This window comes from Ambystoma mexicanum, chromosome 2p (assembly GCF_040938575.1).
Source record: "Ambystoma mexicanum isolate Mex_15411 chromosome 2p, UKY_AmexF1_1, whole genome shotgun sequence".
NCBI lineage: Eukaryota > Metazoa > Chordata > Amphibia > Caudata > Ambystomatidae > Ambystoma > Ambystoma mexicanum.
Window position 1 is genome coordinate 1386323167 of NC_090923.1, and position 27478 is coordinate 1386350644.

The window sequence follows — 27478 nt, forward strand, 5'->3', positions numbered from 1 at the left end:
ACATAGCAGGCAGATAAACACAACTGAGGAACTATGCCTTCAACTCTGCTAGTGTGACACTAGAAAAATTGGTCATGCAATAAGATTCGTTCTGGGGGAGATTACGGAGCAAAATTAGGAAGAGGTTCTTCAGAGAGGGTTGGACACTGTTCCTGCAGGAGGGGAGGGACGGGTTTGAGCCGTAATAGAATTCAAAATAACACGTCAAAAAAGGGCGTAATCACACTTTAAGGGCAGTGACAGAGATAAAGACTAAATAGTGACAAATTGGGTTACAGGTGTGAGTATAGGAACACTAAATGGGCCTGATGGTCCTTACATGTCGTCACTAGAGGTAACTACACCAAAGAGGTGTAAATAGGTTAATTTCAGAATATTTATAATCTCACACTGCCATACTTTCTTCCAATTTTCAGCAAAACATTTAAATGTGGAAACCGAAGTTAGAAATGCAGGGTATTGCTTGGGCAGAAAGGAGAGACTGGGCTGGATTGAGATCAACAGCAGGAGAAAGGCTGATATTGAGTGTGTTAGAAAGGATGCGAGGGACAGAGACACATATAAATATATATCAGGGAAGTGAGAAAGCCCAAGTTTGGAAGGAGAAAGGGTGAGTCAGAAGGAGGGCATTTTAGCAATGTAGGAGAAAAGCTGAGCAAGAGTGAAGATTTGTAAGACAGTGGCAGATGAAGAAAGCGTGACGAGCTTTGAAAGTGATAAAGGTTGAATGAAAAGCGCTGAGTGAGGGGAAAGGGCTCTGTGAGTAAAAGAGACTGGATAAACAGGGTGGGAGTGGAATTATCCGGAAAAAAAACCAGAGAGACCAAGGATGAGGTAATAAGGACCTCTCAACATAAGATGTCCCTCAAGGAAATAAAGTGCCAATGTCGGCTCTCACCTCGGAAGGCTGCCCAGCGCCCACCACGATGAGCTTGCCGTCATCCAGTCCCACAAGGATGTGGCTGTTGTCTTTGGTTACAGACACACAGTGAATTGGAACCTTCATGGGCATCGGGGGCACCGCAGCTTTGAGACTGAAAAGAACAATAGCACACCCATAACAAATCAAGGATACAAACAGCAAGAACAGGCTAAATGACTATCCAGCAATCCGTAGGTTGTACATTGAGTGGCAAATGTGAAAGGGTATTTCGGGGAACCCTAAATACAAGTTCCAGCAGTCAAGTGCAGCCACTGTGGTATGACAAAGCAAGCCAACCCTACACAACTGTATCACATTACCTGATAGGAGCTTATTAACCATAGCATTGCCCCCACTGTATTTATGACACTTCCAACTAGGCACAACCATGGGCCAGTTTAATAATAGTGGTGCACAGCTGCAAAAACATTCTGAAACACACCAATCCTAAATTATCCACTTTTCTGGCTTCATAGAGCACAAACTAGTCCCCCTAAAGGAGTTCATGTTTGGGTTATCGCTTTTTGAAACCCGTTACAAAGAAAATACAAGCATTCTCATGCATCTTTTAACAGTCCAGTGGTGACAGTAATGCACAGGTAGGTTCCTCAATTCATTGTTCTTATATGTGGAAAGTAATGACTGCAAGTGAGGTTGACTACGGATCCCAAAGGCGGCCATAGTGAGCATTCAGCCTGATGGCTCAGCCAGGACCGTATCACAGTGACTTCTCAACGCCGAGAATACACAGCAGAAAACCGGCTCAATATGTCATTAATGAAACCCCTTCAGTAATTAATCAACAAAATTGAAAAATTAGGTTTTTTTTCATGAAAAAATCTGCTGTAAAAAACCCTGCAAAAAAACATCCCGCGATGAAAGCACGTCGTACCATAACAAATACCATTAAGCTTAGCAGCCTTAAGATTTGCAGCTCGAGTTTCAGAGATGGAGAAAGTCTGTGATTTTGTATTGAGAATATATATTTTTATTTATGGTGTTAAATTGTGTAATGAAATTTGGAGTTAATTATGTGTAGAGAACATGTATGAAATATGTGCTTTTATAATAGGAATTGTTAAATGGAATGAGTAAGGTTTCATTTTAACTTTTGCACGATATACATAAATAATAAAATAGGTGCCGTTTTGAATGGTCTCCACTGGCAATGTGGGGTCTTCTTTGTGTTATTTGATGTGGAGTATATCCAGGGACAAACACATTAATCTATTTCGCTTATATCATTAACTAATTTAGGCATGCACGCTTCACTTTGTTACAAACTAATCGCAACTGGTGGATGAACGTGACATCATCATAAGATGATGGCTAATTGGGGTCTGGTGATGTGCATTGCTTTGATTTGTTTTTAGCTCTAGTGAATAGCTGAACTGTGTTGATTTTTGGTGGTTGAATCGCCATCATGTAAAATATGGAGATACCGGCATGGAGAGGTGGGAGTGTGTTTATTTGATTCTGTAGAAACCATGTATAAACCTAATAGATTATGAACTGTGTGGAATGTTTGTACATGTGAAATGTGACAACACATATTCAAGGGAAGCGTCAAGGAAAACCTTTGGTCCAAACCAGATAGTACATAGGGAAAGGGGGCACTGGTAGAGTAGTCTAGAGAGGCAGATGTACACGTCATTTATAGAGCCCATCCCCTCACCTCCGCCATACTAGAAGAACAACAAGAAAGCACTGTGTTTGACACCTGGTATTTTCCAAATACCACATAAGAAGGTATGAGAGATGTTATACGCTCAGACAACCGCATCGAATGTACCCCCCAAAAGATGCGGCAGACATGAGCCTGCAAACACCATTGGATATAGAAGAACTAGAAGTAAAATCTGGTAGATGTAAAGTGACGTAATTAAAGAGAAGATAAGTGGACGACCTGAACTCGGTGTACGGATATCTAAAGAATGAAGATGTGATTGAAGTGACGAAGTAAAAATATATGACAATATGAAAAAAAAACATATACACTAAGATGATAAGTGACAAGAGATGTGATAAATGTATATATGCAGAAACGCAAGGTAGATGAGACACATAGAAGCTTGCTAAAGTAAGAGATATAACATGAGTAAAGCAGCCATGCTAAGAAAATGGATGTCAGCATCATATAAGAGTAGGCAAGAAGTCGCGAGAAGGGAAACTAAGGCTGCAATGCTGACAGGCACTGGAATACAAATATGTGCAAGAACAAAGGCTCAGAATCAAGGATGCAGGATTAAGAGCAACTACATGGCTCGAAAGGAGCCGAAGGGGATAAGCTACATACACAGGACATATTTCTCTTACATTAAGTAAAGGAGTGAACAATTGCGAATGCCATGTATTTTTTAATTAATGATGCTTAAAGCACATGCACCATGGAGCAACCAAGTCTCCAGAGGCCAAGGAAAGTAGTAGCACTCAATATAATTGAATCAAATAGCACAGGATGGGGGTGGAAAGACATAGGTTGGCTCTGGCTGAGCTGCTCATTGGGCAGGAGACCCACGTGTGCTGATGGATGGGGGGGGCTCAACTGGATTTGTGGAATCAGAGCTTCATTTATGGGTTTACCATAATTGTTAGGCAACCCTAGTTAAGGCTTTGTCTGCCGTTAAACCTGGACCAGATGTTGGTGCTCTTTGATTCCCACCTAACAATGATGCGAACCCAGAAATGAAGGTACCATTCCGCAAACCTTTTGAAAGATACTCAGCAGCTGAATTCGGTCTTGGGAAGATAGCTCAGCGTCAACGTGCTCACCTTGGAAGCAAGACGAGACAGAGCAACACAGGTTCGATCCCCAGGTCTGTGCTTAGAAACCTCTGGGTATAAAGCGTGTTATGAAGAACCTATCATATCATATATCATAACCGCTCAGCCAGCTGGGAGATGGGGCGCATTGGAGAAGTCACCCACCCCGTACTAGAAAGATGGATCTAGTACAGGTGAGTCCACTTTTCCCAATCACCGGCAAAGCAGGGGAGTGGGTGGCGTATGGCAGACATTACTTACCCAGTAATAGTCTTTCTGTGGCTTGCATTTGTTTTGGGTCACATGCTTTGCACAGGCCATCTATTGGTTGGCCTGCAGAATTACGAGTTGTTTACTTCCAAACTAAAAGGGCGTTGACAGGGGGCTTTCTTGTCACACTGTTTCTATCCATGTGTACAGGGGCTTACTATGCTTCACAGGTCTACATCCTCAGATCTTTCTGCTATCGGTTGATGGCGAGAGTGCAATTTGATGTCAACGGTGTTAGGAAAGATTTTCCCTTTGCACATTTCCCTCCATAGATTTCTATGGGACACCCCTTCTTTTGAACCCTGTCCTGACTTTTTGGAGGTAAGTAAAGCCTTCTATTTAACTTCTCTTGACAGTTTTGCTCATCCTTATGGGCAAAGTTACTGGCCCCCAAGACTGTCAGTACTGAGAGATGATATTGTTACAATTGCACAGGCCACCTTACATTCAAGTGTAGTTGGATATTTTGTATCCTTATATCTTTTTATATAACAGCTTTTTTGTTACTTTTACAATGTGACAAGACAAGCTAGTGGCAGCTGTGAAAGTTTACCATTTTATTCATTCTGCTTGTGCACTTTTGCATTTACTGCAAACGGCTAGTGAAGCTGGCCGTACCACTAGGTTGTTTGGCCTTCTTCCAACCTTCTCAGGTTAGGAAATGCCTTATATGGAAATCCCTTTCCCAGGGAAAGTTGTGGCTTTTGCAGGCTAGGAGAGGAGAGAGGAAAGAGAAGAGAGAGGAGAGACACCAGGGACTGTCTAGTCCCAACTCACATCTCTGGTGCCCAAAATGTCTGTTGCTGGGCTGATGTGGTGACCAGTGGCTGGTTGAATGGTGCAGTTCCTTACCATTCGTGGGCTTGCTTCCAACCTGAATCTTGGATCAAAGAAGGGCTCCTGCAACTATTCAACAGATCATGGTTAGAACCAATACTTTTACGAAGTAGAGGAGCTTGTTGATGACCAGAAAATGACCCCTGCAGCTGATCTCATGAAGGTCTTTGTTGATGCTTTGACCCCTGTACCAGTGGGAACAACCAGTCGGGAACCTTGCTGTGTGTCAACAAGTAGTCACCCCGCCTCCTAGAAGGAACACAGGTAGGCAGGAGGCGGCTACCCTGAGTTGACAAGTCTCCAATAATGAGGAAAAATCCAATACCGGGTAAAAACCTCACAGTGAAAGGTGGTAGGATCACAGGATACCAGAATCCACGGGCGAGGTAACAAGACCATGGCTTTAGTAGAGCAGAGGGCTAGTCTGCCAGAGTTGTTCGATAGAAGAGGAGAGTGCACTGAACAAAAGACCAAAGATCTCAGGACTCTGACATCACCACTTTACGACATGGAATACATGGACGCCATCTTGGTAAGGGTTGAAAGCCCTTCCAGCGGTGCCATATGTATGCAGACGTGTGCAGCTGCAAAGCCTGGGCCCAATTCCTAACACTGTGCTGCTGCTGAGCCTTCAGAAGTTGTCCTGGACCAACCTATAGACCAACAAGCTCTTTTCTGGGCTACCTCAATGGAGCAGTCTCCTTTCCAAGCAGAGTCTTGGAATTTTGCAGGTCTTCAGCTTATGCCACAAATTGCTGCTCCTCCATTTTCAGCTGTCTCACTGCAAGGGAAGCTGTGCTTGGCATGTTTCTATCTTGGCCACCTGAAGATCGTCTGTCGCCACAGGATGACATTGGGCGAAAAAGTGCTGGCTCTAACCCACTATTACCTGACCTTTGGTGGTAAAACCTGGTTTAAGGATCCTTCCCTAAGCCTAACCTACTGTATTGGATTGAGTTGATTACTTACCTGAACTGGATTTGAACTATCTAATTTTGGAACTGTTGTATTAAATCATAACCACTAGCAATTCTATTCCTATAAGAACTTACCTGAAAAAGTATATGCTTTGGACTGGTGACTTTTGGGCATAAGGCCCCAAACCATTTTACGGTTAGACTTTACAAGAAGTAGAGAAGCGATTTGTGTTGATTCTAGAGTTATGTCTATTTCTATGCATCTGACTACTCACCTATGTTGCACTGGTAATCGATTCATATGCAATTCTATTTCTCCTAACGGCGGATCTATATATAAAATGAAAGGTTTTGTGTGACAATATTTGCCTGTGATTTTTACCTGGTTAGCGTGTGAACCAAAAGTCAAACAACTGCATTTTCAAATACTTACCTATCTAAATGGAATTACTGGTGTTGTTCTAGATGGACTCATTGTAGCCCTTGACCACTCCCACATCCTTTCCGAAACTAAGTCTTGACCGCTCTGCTACCTCACACCTTGTTTGGGTTTGGCTAACCTCTCAATGTCTTCCCTGTTCATCATAATAGGGTGGCCTCCCAATATCCTCCCACCGGGGCTAATTTTGGAAATCCATCTTAACGGCAACACCACAAATTCCCACAGATTGATGAGTCCCAACTCCAGCAAGCTTTGAACACTGCACAGCGTAATAATAGGGATAGTGCGGTGGTCAGGGTTGAACACTTCACACCTTGAGAATGCCTTCTGCACATCTTGTAGACACCTTTTTCACCCAGCTGTAAGTTCACCGGGTGGGGGGCTGCTTCCCAGTTGGTAAGACTTCTGAATAGAGTTTGGTTCTAGTTTTAAGGACTTGCTGGCCGGGTTTTGGGAGGATGGACTCTGAAACCGTGGTTCGTTTATTCCTTTGGTATCTGGTTCAGGAAGTTGAGCTTATCCCAAGGCAAGATGGAGGGGAGATTCCAGCCTCAGCTTGATTGGTACCTTTAGACAATGTAGTACCTTGTTAAGGGGTGCTATAGCTGTCCTTCATGCCTTTTCAGGTTCCAGTTGGGAGCCTAATCAGAATAAAAGATCCAGTTGCATGAAGGTTGTTCCTATCAGCTTAGTGGAACAACAAAACATCAACAGCTGCTCATTGGGACAACTCAAAGAACAGTAGTGTGAGTGCAGCCTTATTAAGGTGCATAAATATTAGATGGACGTTTATGAGAGACTGTTAAACCTCCAGGGTGTGCAGGAAAAGATTCTTAAGAGAAAAGTCTGTAATGTTTGCAGTACTTCCTTCAAGCCTGGAGAAAGGGTTCAGGGTTAACGTGGAGCTTTGCACACACAGGCCTAGCTCAGGCCCACCTGCGCAGTTTTAATTGGGCTGCTACTCTTAACGAGCAGGAGCAGCAATCCAGCCAACTTCCTTCCTATCTGAGACTGCTACACCCCATATTACAGTAAATGTATCTTTATTTATTGATGGGAACGCAAAGAGGTCTGGGCCGGCAGTGATAGATTCAGGAGCCACCGGAAATATTTGGGGTTTGGCAAATTCTTTTGCGATTTGTTTGATGTCCAGAACCCAGAAAGAACAGGCCCGGGCAATTGTTGGGTCACAACTTTCTTCAGTACCAATTAGCCATGAGACACGTCTTCTGTGGATGATATATATGATATGACATTTATAACGCGCCTATACACAAGTGTTTCGAGGCGCGACGAGGCAAGGGAGGGGAACAGAGGGAAGACAGACAGCGATCCTACTAGGCCAGGTGTCATTCAGATTGCGCAAGTGCGTGGGAAGGGGGAAAGGGAAAAGTGCATGGGTGAAGGGAGAGGGGAAAAGTGCAGTATATGGGATAGTAGAATAAATAAAACAAATAAACGGCCAGATGGTGGCAAGTGCAAGGTAAGAGCAGAACATAAGTGCTAGTAGGGGGACTGTTGGGATACAGAATAACACTCCCCAGGTGCGGGGGTTGCCAGGGTGGCAGTGCAGGTGTGCAAATGGCAGGGCCTGGGCCCGAGATCAGAAAAGAAAATAACCTGTGCAGTTTCAACCAGGAATTCGGAAGGGGAGAGGGGGAGAGAAAGCAGGAGCAAAGAGGAGGGTTTTGAGGTGCTTCCGGAACCGGAAAAGGTTCTCCTCACATTTCAGGGAGGCAGGAAGGCTGTTCCAGAGGGAGGCCCCCACCGAAGAGAGAGATCTACCACCAACTCGTTTCTTAGAGAAGCGACTAACCCTGAGGGAGTTGGAGGCGGATGAGCGGAGAGCTCGAGAAGGAAGATATTTGGGTAGAGAGAGTTGAAGGTATTGTGGCCCCAGGCCCCAGAAGGCCTTGTGGACAATGCAGAGGGTTTTGAACTTAATCCTTGCAGCCACTGGGAGCCAGTGCAGAGATTTCAATCCTGGAGAGATGCGATCCCTGGGCTTGAGGCCAAGGACAAGTCTCGCAGTCCTGTTCTGGATAAGTTGCAGAGGGCGGAGAGTAGAGGCAGGCAGATTTAGATAGAGGCTGTTACAATAGTCCAGCCTGGAGAGAACCAGGGCTCTGGAGACGGTGAGCTTCTGGTGGAGGGAGAGGAAAGGAAGAATACCTCTGAGGAGGTGTAGCTGATAGTGTGACTTCTTAGAGACGTCAGAGATGTGAGGAGAGAAGGAGAGTGTGGAGTCGAAGATGACCCCGAGGATTTTAGCCTTGCAGGTGGGAGCAGGAAGAGGGCCAAGAGAGGCCGGCCAGAGAGCTGCAGGGAAGGAGGGAGTGGGTGTGCCAATGTGTAAAATCTCAGTCTTACTGGCATTAAGGCAGAGGTCATTGGCAGCACACCACTCCTGGATAGCAGACAGACAGTCAGAGATGAGGGAAGGAGAGGAGGAGGCCGAGGGTAGCCTGAAAATTAGCTGGGTATCATACGCATAGCACTGAAAATTGGGCCAGAGAGCGGCGATGCGGTGGGCTAGGAGAGCCAGGTATTGGTTGAACAGCCAGGGAGAGAGGTTAGATCCCTGGGGGACACCACAGGTAGAGTAAAAGATACCGGAGAGGAAGGACCTAAGTTGGACCTGGGAGGGTCGGTTGGAGAGGAAAGAGGTCAGCCACGCCAGAGCCTGACCAGTGATACCCAGGTTATCACGGAGACGGTTGAGCAGGATGGCATGGTTGACAGTATCAAAGGCGGAAGAGAGATCAAGCAAGATGAGGACACACAGGGTGTTGGAGTCAAGGTTGGACAGCAGGTCTTCACAGATGTTCAGGAGAGCAGTTTCCAAGCTTCTGGCAGCTCTGAAGCCAGACTGATGGTCATGAAGACAGCCAACAGATTCAGTGTGGAGATTAAGCTGGGAAATGGCCAGTTTCTCCAGGAGCTTGCCCAGGAAGGGAGTGATGGAGATTGGGCGATAGTTAGCCAGGCAGGATGGATCGGCTGAGGGTTTCTTAAGAAGAGGGTGCACAAGGGAGTGCTTCAGGTGGGATGGGAAGACTCCAGTGACGAAGGAGTGATTGCAGAAATCGGCCAGGGCAGGAGCCAGGGAGTCGATGTGGTCCTTGATAGTTTTGGAGGAACAGGGGTGAACCTGTTTCGACGAGACTTTCATAGATTGGACTCGTCTAGAAACCTTGTCTGAAGAGAAAAGGTGAAAGGCAGAGAAGGAAGGAGTGGGGGTGGCTACAGAAGTGCCAGAGGAAGAGGAGGGAATGGAGGGAGGGAGGTGATAGGAGGAGAGTGAGGACAGGATGTCCTGAGTTTTTGAAATGAAGTGAGAAGCCAGTGCCGTGCAGAGGGCGTGGGAAGGTACACGAGAGGTAGAGACTGCAGCAGGATTGGCCAGTTCCTTGCAGATCTGAAAGAGTTCAGCTGAGTTGTCAGATGCCGCAGATATGCGGGCTTGGATATGAGCTCTCTTATTGGTGAGGACGGAGAGCCGGTATTGCCTTTGCAGCAGGCGGCAGGCCAGTTTGTCAGAGGATGAACATGAAGCACGCCATTTCCTCTCAGCCACCCTGCTCTTGCGTTTAAGGGTGACGAGATCTGAGTCATACCAGGAGTTACACTTGGCTTTGGGCTTCAGGCGGATTCTCAATGACTGGGGCAACAATATCAAGACTATCAGATATAGAGGAGTGGAGCATGGAGAGGACTGTGTCAGGGTGAGAGTCAGCCAAAGGGGGATTAGGGGGTAAGAAGGTGGTGGCGAAAGCCTCAACTGACACGCGCTTCATGGGTCGGCTGACCGAGAAGGTGAGTGGCAGTGATGGAGGTGGCTTGGCCTGGGGGCTAGGGAGGATGAGCTGGGAGGATAGGAGAAAGTGATCGCTCCAGGAGAGAGGAGTGGAGAGAGGGACAGAGAGGGGGAGGTCAGAGGAGATCAGAGCATCGAGAGTGTGCCCTGCAGAATGAGTCGGGCCAGAGCGGAGAATGGTGAGTGCGAGAGTCTCGCAGAGGTCACAAAAGAGTCCAAAGGGTGGACAGGAGGCATCCAGGTGGATGTTGAAGTCTCCAAGAAGGAGGAGTTGAGTGGATGAGGCCAGGAGTGAGGAGGAGAGGTCCGCCCACTCAGAGAGGAAGGAAGAAATCTGACCAGGTGGCCGATAGATAGTAGCCACAGTAAGGGAATGGCTTGGGGAGAGAGAGAGCCTGCAGACAAGGCATTCAAAAGAGGAGTAGGTCTGCGTAGGGGTGACAGAGGCAGGAATCCACTCAGGGAAGATAAGGGCTACACCACCAGATCTGTTGGGCCTGGGTGCAGAGAGGATCTTGTAGCCATCAGGTAGGAGCGTGTCAAAGCTGGTGACAGAGCTGGCCGTGAACCAAGTCTCAGTGCGACCAAGGACATCAAGGTCAAGTTCAACAAGAAGGTGGCAGATGTCAGAGGAGTGTTTGACAGCAGAGCGAGAGTTTGGAGTGGCAATGTGGAGAAGGTTGCCATCCTTGGAGGACTTCCGGGGAGGGGCACAGATCAGAGGTACGCCCTGCGGAGGTGTAGAAGGAGCCCGAGAGGGGGCAGAGAGGGAGGGGGAAGGCAAGGTAGCTGAGGAAAGGAGAGGGGGGGGATAGCAGGAGCAGAAAGGAAGTTGATGAGGCGCGGGAAGAGTCTATCAAAGAGGTGAAGGTTGGCCTGAGGGCCTTGGACCAAGACGGTTCCATTAGAGTAAACATTAATGATTACCTTAGAGGAGTGAAAGGAGGCCAGGAGGACATCCCAGCGGGTGCCACCATTTATCGGAGAAGGGAGAGAGAACAGAGACCATATGAAGGGTCCATAAATGAGGTGAAGGCACCACAAAGAGGATGTCGGTGAGAGTTTCCTTGGAGGAGGCACTGGTGTAGGTGTCAGCGATAGGGAGGCCTGTTTGGAGACCAGGATGTCCTTTTTAAACTTCTTCCTACCAGATTCAGTGAGGAGAGCAGGATAGTCGATGGAGAAGCAGTTTGAAAAGATAGGAGAGACCGAGAGCACCATAGAGTAGGTGGGAGAGGGAGAGACACTGGCGAGAGTAGGCAGACAAGATAGCGAGCAGCAAAAACCAAGTAGCGCAACAGGACAGGCTCTCAGGGTTAACAAGCTCAGATGCTCAACTTTAGAATCGGTGAGAGGCAGTGCAACATTTTTGAGAGATAAAAGGTGGAAACAAGGAGGAGTTGGTATTTTTAGTTGATTGATACACCACCATTATTGCTTGTATTAGGTATGCCGTGGCTTACTTTGCACAATCCCAGTATAGATTGGGAAAAGATGCAAGAAATCTTTTGTTCTATCTTTTGCAGCACCAACTGTTTGGGAAAGGCAGGATTTGACTCTTCAGAGATTCTGAGTGATAAGATTGAAAGTTGTTTGGATGAAGTGAGATTTGATGGCAGTAGTATTGGAGGCATGACAGGGAGCTGCCCTATTTGTTACCAGACTTTTTCTGAAATGTTCAAGGAGGTTAGCCACCTCCTGTTAGGACTGATGATGGTAAGATTGAGTTAGAGGCAGGTGCACTATGCCATGCAGTAGAATTTATGATCTTACTGAGAAGGAGAATGAACATTTAAAGAAATATTTAAAGGAACATTTGGATAAGGGCTACATTTGTCATTCGCAGTCTCTGGTGACATCTCCACTTTCTTTGTTCCGAAGAAGGATGGTGTCGTACGGACTTATACAGACTATAGAGCCTTAAATAAATGAACAATCAATAATCTCTTTCCTCTTCTTTTATCATCCTTTATGTTAGATCGAATTCAGGTAGCTACCATTTTCACTAAATTGGATTTACAAGCGGTTTCCCATTTGATTAGGGTGCAAGAAGGTGATGAATGGAAGACAGTTTTTAGAACCAAATTTGGGCTTTTTGAATAGCTGGCTATGGCATTTGGTTTATGTAATGCACATGGAGTCATCCAATTTTTGATCAACTAAGTCCTCAGAGAGTTTTTTGATGTGTAAGTATTTGTAAAAATCAACATTTTGATGTATTCCTCGGATCTCATATAACATCAAGAACATGTGAAAAGATTGTTGCAGAAGCTTAAAGAGAATCATCTTTTTGCTAAATTGCTAAAAAAGCCATTTTCACAGAGGTGGTGGAATTCCTGTGGTTCGTGATATTGCCTAAAGGACTGTAAATGGATGTCTGCAAGATGCAGGCGGTCAGGGATTAACCTTTCCCCTCCAGTGTAAAAATTGTGCAGATATGTTTAACATTGGCTAATTTATACTGACGGTTTATTAAAGGTTTCCCAAAAGGTTACGCCAATCACTAGACTTCATTAGAAGGGAATTACGTTTTATTGAACAGACCAAGTCTGCTTTCCAACTATTGAATAAACCATTTATGCTTTTTTGACAATGCATTTATGGAAGGTGTAAAACACAATCCCCACCCATGGAGGATCTGTCACTGGCTGGGATCTAAACATGGTCCTCAGAAGGCTTATGGGACCCCCTTTTGAGCCATTCTATAAAGCATCTTTAAAGGACTTCACTTAGAAGGTGCTTTTCATCACAGTGATTATGAGAGTAGGTGAACTCCAAGCACTATCAGTAGATGAAGCTGTTGTTCCAATACCCCAACAAAACAAAAAGAAATGTTTATATGGCGCTACTGTGTAGACACACACACGCAGAGAAAGATTTATAGACACACATCAATTTTCCACTGTTCCTTCAGCTCACCCACCGCCATCTTCAGGTACTGCTCACCAGTCTATGCAAAGCATGCAAGTCTAAACAGATTCACAAACCCCAAAAAGCAGATGCAACAACCCAGTAATAGTCTTTCTGTGGCTTGTATTTCTTTAGAGTCGCATGCACCCTCCCTGCCTCACCACATGGGAGCTGACGGGTACATACTGTGATTACTTTGCTCATGTTATGTCCAAAAACATAAGCAGCATGTTCTCCATTAGGAGTGGCAGCCTACAAATGAAAGTGCAAGGAGATTCAAGGTTGTATCATCGAGCACCCGTCTCTGCATTCTCTGTGCTGTAATGCTATGCGGTGGCCGAAGTTTATCCGGGTCAGGCATCATCAATAGGTGTTGATTCTTGGTGTCGAGGCACATGCATTGTCGAATTTTGTTCACCCACATCTCATGCGATCCACGGATTTGGAAAAAACTCATCCTGAGGAGGGTGACAGTGAAGTGTCATTGGTATCTGTACATGCATGATGTGCACAGTGTAAACGGAATGTCCCTGTTGGCACCCTATTAATTTGAAAGTAAACTTGGAATACTCCAGACCAGCCATAACAGGATGTGTGATGAAATCCCATCTGGAAAGTCCTGACTTTTTCTTTTTTATTAAATAATAAAATGATGTAGGTAATTCCATCTCTGAAAGGGTAATCTACTGATCAGATTCCCCTTTCAAAAGCTTGATGACAAACGCATAGTGAGAATCTGTTTCATGCTGCATCAGCACCATTATTTCCAGCGCCTGCTCTACCAATTTGACAGCTAAAATTACAGCCACGTCTCTTCAGTGCAGGGGCAGCAGTTAAGATATGCACCCCTGTGCTAAAACTATGATGATCATAATTAGCCCAAGATGATGGCAGGGTAAACTCTAAATATAGCTATGCCCAAGTTAAGGCGTAGCCAGGATTGTCTAACAAGTGGGACTTGAAGCTAATGTAGTTGGGCCCACTGAAGGGACCTTAACATCTGTAAATTCCCACACAGCACTGCTGAGTGGGCATTTACAGATTTTGGGTGGGCCTTCCTCACCCAAGCCCTACCCCGTCTACGCCTCTGTTAAGGCATGGTGCATGGCACTTCTTATGATCATTGCAGCCATATCAAATTTGATATCACACATGTGTTAGCTTTTATGAGTCAGCTCAGCTATGGAAGGTTATGTGCATTCTGGTCAGGCAGGCTGAGTCTGCCGAATAACAGGACAGGAACCTGAATGGCCATGACCCCTCTTTGATCTCTGGGAGGCAGGTAACACCCTCCACCAGAGACAGCTGCACAACAGGCAGCTGTCCTGTGCCCAGGCATCAAAGGAGCAGACCCATTCAAAGGGATTAGCCTCACACTAGTGTGCTGCATTTATAAAGGACTTTGGATCCTAGGGTGAAGGGTAGGGGTCAGAGTAGATAGAAGGGCTCTATACAGTGGAGGAAGACTTCCACCATCTTGCTTCTCTCTGCCTCTATCTCTCCTTCCTGTCCCCTCTATTTCCTCTAGAGCAAAGTACTTTGGGTATGATGTCAGAATGGCAAAGTCTACTTCTTTCGAGAACAGGCATTGGACCACTAAGGCAGGCTAGCTTTAGTCCAATCACCTGCAGGCATTTGTTTTAAAAGCAGGGGTTGCCCACCACATCTTCGAATCATCTCGGAACCATCTTTTGGACTCAAACCTTTCAAGAAGATTTCAGTGGGCCTCTTTTAGGAGAATTGATCTTTCCAAAGTATTTTGCCAATAAGGTGAAGACAGTGTCCAAGGCAGAAGAATATTCTGTCACCCAACATTCCCTGGGACCACTGGGGGCAAAATGATGCTGGAACAAGCACCTGCCTCTCTGCCAGCCAGTGTACCAAGGACCCAGGCAGTTGTGTGCCAGCCTCTGACATGTCTGGGAGCATGAGAAAAGTACTCATGCTGCCCCTCAGCTCCTGGATTGGCACTCACGGCACCCCGAGAGCCAAGATGGCTGGGATCCTAGTAGTTCCACCATTGAACTGCTTGGAGCTGTGTTTTCAAGAACCGCTTAACACATTCGACCCACCATGAGCCTCCGGTGCTGCCTTTTGCACTCTCCCGTTCTTCAAATCGCTCATGGAGCGCCAAGAAATCTGTTTCGCCAAGAACTGCAAAAAGGCACTAGTGGCTATTCACTGCAATAACGTCTGGTTAGGTCACCAATTCCCTTTTTTCATCCAAGAAACATATCCTTTTTAAAAGGACATTGTGGTTTTTACTTGCCTTATACCCCGTATTCATTACCCATAGTGCAGCATTGTGCTATCCTTGCTTATTCTCGGTTCTTTCCTTCGCGGTGGGTTTTGTGTAGTGTTTATCTAGTTAGTTATTTTGCAGATGGTGTTTTTTATTAAAGTATATCTTTTTTATTTATAGAACTGATTGGACATTCCCTTTCTTTTGGACTGTTATGCTTGGCTGTTTGGATCGCTACTGAATCACATTAACACCCCTCCTAAGAGCGTAGCTTTCCCTCGGCTCACGTTACCACAATAGGTCAATGAGATATCTCTTAAATGTAATCTTCGATGAGTAACCCTGCACCGTGTTTTTCCAGTTTTTGTGATTACAGGTTATTCTATTACGAACAAGTCATTATAGAATGTGAGTGGGGTGCAGACCCACGATTTAGTGCCTCCGTACTTGGCACACACATTGTGGAAATGAGTGAAAGGACCTAGGCTGAAAAGCCTTCAGTGTGGGTTACACACCCCCATCATCCACTATGTGGTTGAATTTTCAAGTGTAAGAGTTCCTTTGGTAGCTGCATACATTTCGTGATGGTTCAAATGAGGTGTAATACATAGCAATCAAGTTTCTTGTATATTTTAATAATTCAAGTGATAGCACAGATGCTAATCAGACCAATGTATTTCGGACATTGCAAGCCCTTCTTCAGGGTCAATAGCTCTCATCTGATGCAGATCAGTCAATCATATAAAGTATATATGAACCCTGCCATTTGTTTATTTTGGTCCCCACCTGTCGGGATGCGGGTCTGCGGGCCATAAAGGCCAGACAGGTGTGTCCAGATTCTTCTGGATGGTTCGTGGCAAGAGCTGTTGCATTGGGTTATTTGTTAGAAGTGGTGTATGGGAGCTAATTCACTATTTTGTTTTCCTTGACTACATGTTACCAGACCTCGCCATGATGAGCCACCCCACAGAGATCTAGGAACCATGTTTACACCAGAACAAGGCTCCTGGTTAAGAGCAAGCCCTTGACATGTCTTACTTTGGACACGTGCTGCCAATGGTAATCTTAATTTTAACAAAGCTTCAGGATCCAGAGCACATGGTGGTTCATCTCTCCTGCTGGGCCTCTCACTTCCCTTTGGAAGAACAATTACATGCCTGCAGCCTTTTTCCGAAGCAAGCTGGGAGCAGAGATGCTACTTCCCAAGGTTTGGGAGAGGCGTACAAATAGATACTTTTTAACTCAACCTGAAGATTAGTGTTCAGCAGCCCAAGCCCTTGTAGATAACTCCGTTTGAGAGCAGTTTCTAAAGTTTGTAGGGATTAGAGCTGTACATGCTTATTGTTTTGGAGGGAGGTCAGGGTCAGAATGGGGCATGAAATAGGGTTGGCCATGAAATTGGCTTGGGTGTAAATAAAATAAGTAGCCCACAGTCACAAATGGTAGTTCATTCCTTTTGCAACAGAATGTTTGAGTACGCAATGAGGAGTTTTATTTGTTCATTAACACTTGCCGTCACACCTACTAGCTACATAGTGAAGTAACTAAAACTGTTCCACTTCGACCAAAAAACTGGGGCGCTCACCAAAAAGATCAGGCTTTGTTTGAGATGCGCTTCGGGCATGGCTCTACTGACCTATACTGCCCTATAGGCCAGTCCGAACCTGCATCTGGCAGGAAGTTACATCCTATTTTTAGAAAGAAACTGGAAGTTAAGTCAACTCAAATAGTTCAGGAGGAAAGAGCCTTAAATACTGTTGTAAAGCTCTCTCAATTTGGAACTGTTCAAGTAGGATCTATAGTTCCTTGAATATGTGTTTTAGGAAAGGTAGAAGTATAAAGTTGGCTACAAGTTTTCTTACCTCGATTAGTGTAGGGACGGGGTGGGTAGATTCCAGCTCTAGGCAGTAAGTTGGGAGTGAAACAGGTATTTAGTTGCCACATAGTATGGAGCTTGTGAGAAACCTGGGGGTATTCTCCCAGGTAGAGCCCAGTAATCCCTTATTCAGGTGGCCAGGACACGGCCATCGCTGTTGGATGTAGTTGCTGGGGGTGGACCATTGGGAGAGGATCACCTGGGTGAGGGAGACCAGGGTTATGCTTGGCAGGATATCCAAGGTGAGGTGTGGTATTGTACCAAGGAGGGAAAAAGAGGACGAGATTCCCCAAGGCCTTCGTAGGTTACAATACATCTGCCTCCCCCCCTCTCTTTAGATCTCTCCGGCCCAGATCCCATAACCGCCCCCATATACAATCAAACCTCAAAGGTCCCAAACACGGTAACACTTGAGAACTGTGATCAAAACTGGGCTAATGTTAAACCTGTTTACCTGACATGTCCCAATACAAGGGTCAAGCAAAGTCAGGCAATTGATCAGAATCACACACACCAGACGGCCCTTCACTTTCCCCACAGGGATAAAAAGGTGGAGCCAGAGAGCACAGTACGAGCAAGACGAGCACGGCAGACAGGACGACGGCACAGCTACGCAGGCGCAGCAGTTCAGGAGAAGGAGAAAGGCAGCAGGAATCAAGAGGATGGCGTGGAGAGAAGTGAACTTGCCCTTTTCATCCCAGGCCCGCGGAATCTTTGTGGAAGAGAGCCTAAGACCCCGAACAATAGCATGAGTATCTTGTAGCAGATGTTAAAGGTACATGGGGCAAGCCTATGCCAATAAGCAGGAGCGAGGGAAGCTCCCGTGATCGTGTTACTGGCCTTGACTACAATGAAGAAGAAAAGCCAAGTGGTTCATCACAGAAGAATACGTTCTGCAGCCACAGACCCAGAATGGTTCACAAGCCCCAGTCCTCCTTTGGTACCAGAAAATAGTTGTGGTACCACCCCCCTTCCTCGTTCTGAGCAGAGAACAAGCTCCTTGGTGCTTTTCGCCAGAAGTTGACAGACCGCCTACAGGAGGACAAGGTCTGGAGACAAGGGGATAGCCAGAGGACCGTGGTCAGGGGGGTGTTAAGGTGTGTGTCCCTAGGGCGGACAGCACCTGTCGAGGCGGGACTCTTGGATGACGTCTGTACTGGAGAGGCCAGGCTGAGGGACTAATCACTGGCTAAGGTACCAGGTAAGTGCACCGATTCTTCTGGAGCGGTGACCACCAATAGGTGGGATAACTTCAAGGGGCAAGGTACCACAGAGAGCCAGCGGAATCCCAGTAGGCAGGAGACCAGGGTATAGGGATTGGCTTGCCAATGGTAACAGGAAAGTCTTAGTAACCAAGGAGAGAATGAATGCAGGGTGAGAATGCAGGGTGAGTCCAAAAGGCAAGAGAGACTGATTCCTGGTAGGCAGCCAGAAAAGGCTCCCAGATAACCCCAGGAGGGCAGGGTTCGGGAGAGCCAACGTGGACCGAACCCAGGAAGGAGAGCAGGCAAAGGGACCAAGAACAGGAACTCAGGCTGGAGGCAAAACAGAAGGTAGGCGCTGCTACGGCTGGTCAGGAACAAACCGCGTTAAGACGCGATTCGTTACCTGACACAGCCGCTATTTACATCCCTCGGCATGAAGCCGAGGCGTGGAACGCAGGCCGCCTTGCGCATGCGCAGCCCGTAAACCCCGGAGTGACAACGAGGCTTGAAGCGCAAGCCGTTGGACTCCGCGGGCCGTGGCGCATGCGCACAACGGATACTATCCGAGGAATCGGGTGCCGGGAGACTCCTCTCCCTGCTAACCGAAACCTCGGATAGATCCTCCAGGACCGGGAGCGTCTCCCCCCCCAGGTAGGTGGCCTAACACCATAACCCCCCACAGAAAGGGCAGGAGAACCGGGTTTCCAAGGATGAGAGAGATAGAATTCCCGAACAAGACGAGGGGCATGAACATTGATGACCGGTTCCCAGGTGCGGTCACAGGGGGGATAGCCCTTCCAGTCCACCAGAAATTGCAATTTACCCCTATAGAAACGGGAGTCACAAATCTCCTGGACCTCAAACTCTGGCGTACCCTGAACATCGACGGCTGCTGGCCGAGAGTGGGAACGACCAAAGGAATCGGGACGATAGGGTTTTAACAGGGACACATGAAAGACCGGGTGAACACGCCAGGAAGCTGGTAAAGCCAGTCTAAAAGCTACCGGAGACACTTGCTTAGTGATACGAAAAGGACCATGGAACCTAGGGGCCAATTTCAACGGAAGGTTTCGGGCCGGGAGATTTCTGGATGATAGCCACACTAGGTCTCCTACATGAAAAACCGGACCAAGTTTGCGATGCTTGTCAGCGGCCTTTTTCATACTCGCCTTAGCCACATGCAAGGCACTCAAAACCTGGCTATGACAACCTTGTATATCGGCTATCAGCTGATCAGCTGAGGGAACTGGACTGGGTTGTACGGGTGAGAGTGGTAGGAGTTTGGGGTGTAGGCCGGAAGAACAATAGAAAGGGCCAAACCCAGTAGCTGAGTGCATGGAGTTGTTATAGGCGACCTCTGCCAAAGCTAGATTAGACACCCAATTGGATTGGGAAGCATTGGTGAAACAACGTAGGTATTGTTCCAGAGTCTGATTGGTTCTTTCCGTCTGCCCGTTGGTCTGTGGGTGGTGGCCAGAGCTGAGAGCCCTGTGTATACTCAAATGGCGACAGAGTTGACCCCAGAAGGCGGATACAAATTGAGAGCCCCGGTCAGATATAATCTTCTCTGGCAAGCCATGTAGATGATAGATGTTCTGTAAGAAAGACTGGGCCATCTGAGTAGCTGTGGGTATTTTCGGAAAGGGAACGAAATGTGCCATCTTGGTGAAGCAATCCACCACTACCATGATGCAAGTCTGACCCTCGGAGCTTGGCAGGTCCACGATGAAGTCTGTGGCAAGTGTGTGCCAGGGGTGAGGAGGAATTTCAGTGGGTTGCAATAGGCCTACAGGTTTCTGTCTAGGTGTCTTGACCTGGGCACACACTGGACAGGTCTCCACATATTGCTTGATTTGTTTAGCCCAGCCAGGCCACCAGAATTGACGAGCTATCTTCTCCTGTGTAGCGCGTACCCCACGATGTCCTGCAACTTTTGAATCATGTAGTCCTTGTAATATGGCCCTACGGAGTTCTTCAGAGGGTACGTACAATCTATTTCGGAAGAGCAGGAAGCCGTCCTTTTCGCACACTTCCGGGTTCTTCAATAAAGTTGTACGTCTTGGGTCCGCAGCAGTCTCCTGAGCGACTTTCTGTAGATAGGGTGTAAGAGCCAGAAGAAAGTGTTTCGGGGCTAGCACAAGCTCTCCCTTGTTTTCTTGTGCTACGTCATCCTCCAGTGAGCGGGATAATGCGTCAGCCCTGACGTTCTTGTTGTGGGGTATGTATGTGATGTGGAAATCAAATTGCGAAAAGAAGAAGGCCCATCGAGCCTGACGTGATGTTCTACATTGTAATGAACGTAGGAACTGTAGGTTGCGGTGGTCGGTGCGCACTTCTACAGGGAAACGTCCTCCCAATAGATGGTGGCGCCACTCTTCGAAAGCAGTCTTGATGGCAAGGAGCTCCTTCTCGATGATGGGATAATTACGCTCACTGGCGGTGAGTTTTCTGGAATAGTAAGCTAAGGGAAGCTCCATCTCTTCGTCTGGATCCAATTGCAATAAAACTGCTCCCACAGCATAATCCGATGCATCTGCTTCAACAATGTAGGGTCTATCCTCCCGTGGATGTTGAAGAATGGGGGAGGTGCTAAAGGCTTCTTTTAACCGCAGAAAGGAAGCAGCGGCCTCCGGTTCCCACAAAAAGGATCTCTTACTGCTGGTCAAGTTAGAGAGCGGGGCTGCCCATTTGGAAAATGAAGGGATGAATCGCCGATAAAAGTTTATAAACCCAAGGAAGCGTTGCAAGGATCGTCGGTCTCTGGGAGGTTTCCATTCTAGGATGGCACGGACTTTCGCAGGGTCCATATGTATTCCCGTAGCACTGATAACATAGCCCAGGAACTCCACTTGAGCTTGATGAAAAAGACACTTTTCAGGCTTGACGTACAGATGGTTCAGCTGTAGCCTCTTGAGAACCTCTTGGACTTGGACTAAGTGTTCCTTGCGGTCTTTGGAATACACAAGGATATCATCCAGATATACCCAGACTGATACTCCGATCAAATCAGCAAAGACGTTATCCATAAAGCGTTGAAATATGGAGGGGGCATTGCACAACCCAAATGGCATCACGCGATACTCGTAATGACCCATCGGGGTCTTAAATGCGGTTTTCCACTCATCACCGGTTCGAATCCGCACAAGATGATAGGCCCCTCTGAGGTCCAGCTTCGGGAATACCCGGGCTTCATGTAACGACTCCATCATGGTACGTATCAAGGGGAGCGGGTACCGGTCTTTCTTAGTGATGTCGTTTAATTGACGATAGTCAATGCATGGCCGAAGAGTGCCCTCCTTCTTCTTAACAAAGAACAAAGGAAATCCCGCAGGAGATGTGGAGGGTATAATGTATCCCTTTTGAAGGCATTCTTGTAGATATTCCTGGAGAGCTTCCTTTTCTTGCACTGTTAAGGAGTAGACCTTGCCATGTGGTATCGTTGTGTTAGGAAGGAGCTCTATCGAACAATCGAAGCTCCTATGCGGAGGCAATGGAATCTCTTTGGGTTCAGAGAATACCTCGTGGAATTCCCTGTATTCAGTTGGTATCGTAGTGACCGAGTAGAGACCAGTCCTGTTACCTACTTCGGTCTGAGTAGAAGACGAGGCCTTCAGAGCCGGATGATAGTGGTCAAAGCATTCCTGCTTGCAATGGACTGAACAGAATTCCAGTGTCCTGGTCTCCCAGTTAATACTGGGGTTGTGATGTAACAACCAAGGCAAACCCAGGATGATTGGATACAAAGGAGTTTTGATGACGTCAAGAGAAATCGTTTCCCGGTGCTCCTCGATTTGAAGTTGTAGTGTCCCAGTATGCTGATGGACCGGTCCAGAAGACAGAGGAGTGCCATCAATGACCTCCACCATGGAGGCGCAACGTTTCTGTAACAAGGCAATCCCGGTCTTGGCAGCGAAGTCAGCATCGATATAATTCCCGGAAGCCCCACAATCCAGCAGCCCAAGGACTTCTACAGGGTCATTTCTCGCCCAGGTAACATTGATCCTCAAGGCCATGAGGACTACTGGCTGCATGGGTTGTTTCTCCCGGTCGTTCTCTGGAAGGACTGATAACAAAGAAGAGGGGCCTGTCGTCGCCTTCCTTACATACGACAGGCCGTTTAGTTTTCCGACCTACGGAGAGGACGTTGTGGGCACGTGGAAAGGTAATGCCCTGAGGCCCCACAGTACAGGCACAACCGGAGATCTCTTCTTCTTTTCTTTTCAGCTTCTGACAGGGGTCCTCTCAGAGCTCCCAATTGCATGGGTTCGGATGCTGGTTCTTGTGAGCCTTGGACTTTGGGAATGTCTGGCAGGATTCTAGGAAGTGGTTTGTCAGATCTGCGTCGCTCATTTCGCCTCTCCGTCAATCTATGATCAATACGCAGGACTTGTTCTTGTAGTGCCTGTAAGGTCTCAGGTTCTGGGATATGTAATAATTTGTCTTTGAACTCTTCCCTTAATCCTCTACGAAAGAGGGTTTTCTGGGTGACTTCTGGCCACTGGGAATCTGTGGCTAACTGACGGAAACGACTGATGTAGGCAATGATATCACTGGTGCCTTGTTTTAAGTCCATTAACTGGTTCTGTGCTGTTGCTGCTAGGTTTGGCGACTGGAAGACGTCCAAAAAGGCCTTCTCGAAGGCTAAAAAATCCTCCAGAATCGGGCTCTTGGCTACAACCAGGGGCGTAGCCCAAGCCAACGCATTCCCAACCAGGTTACCCAATATATATCCAATCTTGGCTTTGTCCAGACTGAAATGGGTTGGGCGACACAAAAAATGAATCCGGCAATGGTTGCAGAACTCTGCTACTCGTCTGGGATCTCCATCAAATTTCACCGGGCTGGTCTGTGCCATCACAGACTCTGGCGTTATATTTGCTCCGGATCCTTGAGCAGCCATCTGCCGTAAGGCCACGTTCTCTTGGTGGAGTACCGTCATCTCGGCTCGTAAGGCTCGGATCTCAGTTCTTAATTCCTCAATGTCATCCATCCCTGGAACAGTACAGATTGGTAGGCGTCTTAATCTGTTAAGGTGTGTGTCCCTAGGGCGGACAGCACCTGTCGAGGCGGGACTCTTGGATGACGTCTGTACTGGAGAGGCCAGGCTGAGGGACTAATCACTGGCTAAGGTACCAGGTAAGTGCACCGATTCTTCTGGAGCGGTGACCACCAATAGGTGGGATAACTTCAAGGGGCAAGGTACCACAGAGAGCCAGCGGAATCCCAGTAGGCAGGAGACCAGGGTATAGGGATTGGCTTGCCAATGATAACAGTAAAGTCTTAGTAACCAAGGAGAGAATGAATGCAGGGTGAGAATGCAGGGTGAGTCCAAAAGGCAAGAGAGACTGATTCCTGGTAGGCAGCCAGAAAAGGCTCCCAGATAACCCCAGGAGGGCAGGGTTCGGGAGAGCCAACGTGGACCGAACCCAGGAAGGAGAGCAGGCAAAGGGACCAAGAACAGGAACTCAGGCTGGAGGCAAAACAGAAGGTAGGCGCTGCTACGGCTGGTCAGGAACAAACCGCGTTAAGACGCCATTCGTTACCTGACACAGCCGCTATTTACATCCCTCGGCATGAAGCCGAGGCGTGGAACGCAGGCCGCCTTGCGCATGCGCAGCCCGTAAACCCCGGAGTGACAACGAGGCTTGAAGCGCAAGCCGTTGGACTCCGCGGGCCGTGGCGCATGCGCACAACGGATACTATCCGAGGAATCGGGTGCCGGGAGACTCCTCTCCCTGCTAACCGAAACCTCGGATAGATCCTCCAGGACCGGGAGCGTCTCCCCCCCCCAGGTAGGTGGCCTAACAGGGGGTCAGGGAGACAATAAACCTGTCAGGTGACCTGTAAGGCCCAAGCATCAGATGTGGTTTTCGACCATTCCGTGCTGAACAAGGGGAGTCTCCTACCACTGGAGACGTGTGGCAAAATGCGTCATTGATGTTTGGCAACCGGAGGTGGGACGTGGACAATGGCCAAACCACCCCTCCTGGCACCTCTTCCCCCTACCTCTCTGGAAGCATCTTCCTCTTCCTGGGGCAAATTGACCACGACCATTCTAGGCCAAAACCCCTGCCCCAAGGTGATGGTTGTGCGGAGGAGAAGTCTCAAGGACTTAATTGCCGCTTTTGATGACTGGACCTTCTGGAGGGCGTTGTCAGCCTTCGTACCAAAATGGTTGTTGCCCTGACATCCTCTATCAGGAGTAGCAAATGACCACTGTGCTGGAGGCCATGTACCCACAGAGTCTGCTGTGTCCAGCCCTGATTGCATTATTTGGCGCGCTGCCTCCTTGCCATCAGAGACTATATAGTGGAAACCGTCCCTCATCTCTTCCTCCGTTATGTGCTAGGCCGCATTGGCCACTGCCATCCAAAGGCCGAAGGAAAACATCACCATGGCGCAAGAGGTATTCATGGCCCGCAATGCCAGACTGCCTGATGTGAAAACCTTCTTGCCCATATGTTAAACCCCTTACTCTCCCTGTCCGGTGGAAGGGATGGGAAAGTGGAGGTCTTCAGGCTAGCTGAAGCGTGTGAGGAGAGAAAGGCTGGGTCCGACAGGCGCATTTCTTTTCCTTGTCTCTGTTCACAGTTGGGACAGAGACAGACTTCTCCCACGCCTCCAGTAGTGGTGCTTCCACCGCCACTTTGAAGAACAGGAGCATCTCTTTCTTGGGCGCCTTCACCAGAATGTCACAACGTTCATATTCAACCTTGGACATGGATGGAGTCAACCATTCTAGAGTACTGGCCACCTTAGCTATCAAGTGCTGGAACGTGGCTTGTGGCTTTTCCGTTGTGGGAGATGGCAATAAATCAATTTACGGGGAGGCGTCAAGACCGCTTGATCCTTGCAGGTCCTGAACCAGTGCCAGCACATCCTAACCTTCCCGGTAATATTCCCCTGGGAAATCCCCCACTTCCCTAGAGCACATAGGTTCTAGCCTAAAAGGGACCCAGTCACCCTCATCATCATAGATGTCAAACATGTTTGACATAAAAGCAACTATAGGGAGTGGGGCGTATTCCCGTTGAGCCGTAGTATGCACGGCACCGATTGGCGCCGCTGACGGTCCCAGCACCTGAAGACTGGGCCTGTTGTTACCGAGTGGCGTTGCTTTCTTTTTAGTCCAGGCGCGAGTCCTCAGGCATGCGCGAGTGGTCCCATGCGTACACCGCCGGGCGCAACATATACAGTGGAACCCTGCGGCACCATGGCCGAAGGGAACAGTACCGTCGCTTTGCACCACAGGCACTGAGGCCGCATCTTCAGGCGAAAACGCTCCCATTCCTCCGGTGTGGAGGATTTGGTCAGAAAAGCTACGTCCTTTTGCCGTTTAGGTGAATACCTGGAGCAGTTGTAAGCAACCAGAAGGAGGAGACTGATACAGGAGTGGCGTATTGGTTGGCATAAACTTTTATTCATCAAAAAGAAAAGGAGAAACCAAACTTTCCCCAATACTAAGAGGGGTTCTCCTGCCCCAACAAAAACTAAGGATTCTGTCAGGATGTGTGTCCAAAGAAAATAGTCTACAGTCATATGTCCGTTGCATGGGGGAATGACTTCCTTCACCAGTTTTGTTAATTTTGAGGATGTAAATGAATTGAAATGGTGTAACAAAAAGTTCCAAAAGTGTGCAAACCAAAGTGCCAAATGATACAAAGTTCTTAAAGAAAACCCAGTTCCAGCCCTTTGCATTGAGAAAATGATTCTCTACTCTTGGTCTGGCTGAGGCTTCTTCAAGTGGCAAGATAATGTCTCCCCTCTCTTGGCTTTCAACTACTTATCAGGATACTGTAAATAGGTTAGGCAACAAGAAGTATTGTGCTTCTCTATCTTTGCCATTCTCCACAGATGCTTCACTTGAGCTACTTCTTCTCAGGATTGGATAATTTTGTCAAAGCCTTAACTTCTGTTGTGGATGTGGGTTTCAGACTCACACTGGCTTCTTGCTGTGTCCTGTCCATCTGGTATACTCACCTGCCAGGTGTTGGGACTATGGTCATTCTCATGGAGGCCTCGATTGTTTCTGTGAGTGTGGGTCCCAGACTCACACTTATTTTTCTTCATAGTCACAATATCTAGCAGACTAATATATCAGGTGTTCTGTCCACCTGGTATATTAGTCTGCCAGGCACTGTAACTATGAAGAAGTTGTTGGAGGCCTTGATTAGATTTGTGGCTGTGGCTCCAATTATGTCCACCTGGTACACTAGCCTGCCAGGTACTGTGACTATGAAGATCTCCTTGGTTGGCCTGATTGTCTCTGTGGGAGTGGGTCCCAGACACACACTGGTTTCTCTTTGGATTCTGTTCACCTGGTACAGTAGCCTGCTAGGTACTGTACCAGGTGAACATGAAGATCCCCATGGAGGCACCTAACTCGCCACGGGTCCAAGACCCTTCTTTTGTGACTCTCCCTTCTTTCAGTCCTCCCGCCAACCGTCCCGGCTTCGCTGACCTCTACGGAAGGGCTACCGGTGAGCTTCGGGTTGTCTGCAGGTGCTTCCTGGCTTCGCGGCCACCCTCTGCTTGCTCCAAGGAATGTGGTAGCTCCGCAGCAATTCCCTACTTCTGGACTGCACCATGCGCTCCAGCCTTCCCATTCGGCTGGTTGCCCAGGAGTCTGCTGCTCTCAGTCTTCAGACTTCAGACCACGGCAGATTGGTTAGGGGTGCCTCTGCAGACTGGCAAGCATTCCACTCCCGGTGTCCCAGCTCTTCCATCGGAGTTCGAATCTCCTGCTTCCTCCTGGGAGGGTCTCTCTCTCTCTACAATGTCCTTCTTCCCTTTTTATTTATCATCCATATTTGGTTAATATAAATTGACTTGTACGTTTGTACTGTTTGTGTAATAATCCACATTACTCTGTACTTCTTCCTCGTCACAGTATTACCGTCATCATTGTACTCAATGTTCTTTCTTGTCTCAGTGTTTCTTAGATAAGTGACATTGTCTATTCTGTGGATATACATGGAAGTGTGTGGGGTTATTGCGTCCTGTGCAGGATAACCGGGTGAGGGACATTGGGGTCTAGTGGAACTATACTCCGTTCTCTCTGGCTTGTCCTCCCCTTTACCATATGGTTTTTCTGAACGCATGGGATCCTTCGATGGTGCACCACCCCCAGGGCGACTATTGGACTGTGGCCACACTGCCCTGGCCCCATGGGAAGAGAGTTCCACCTATGGGAGAAGAGACAACATCCAAGGATTTGTTCACAGGTGGCTCGTCGTCTTTTAAGAGCAAGATGAATGTCGGTGTAAGGACTCACTCG

General features: G+C 47.7%; 1 protein-coding gene across 4 annotated transcripts in view; it reads right to left on the reverse strand.

Annotated features, from left to right (window-relative positions):
- Positions 1 to 27478, reverse strand: part of NBEAL2 (neurobeachin like 2) — a 1179347-nt gene that overhangs the window by 9188 nt on the left and 1142681 nt on the right. For all 4 annotated transcript variants that reach the window (XM_069645798.1, XM_069645800.1, XM_069645799.1 and 1 more), the window contains one exon: positions 899 to 1034. In XM_069645798.1, coding sequence (XP_069501899.1) covers positions 899 to 1034 — 136 coding nt within the window. The remainder of the gene's footprint in view (positions 1 to 898; positions 1035 to 27478) is intronic.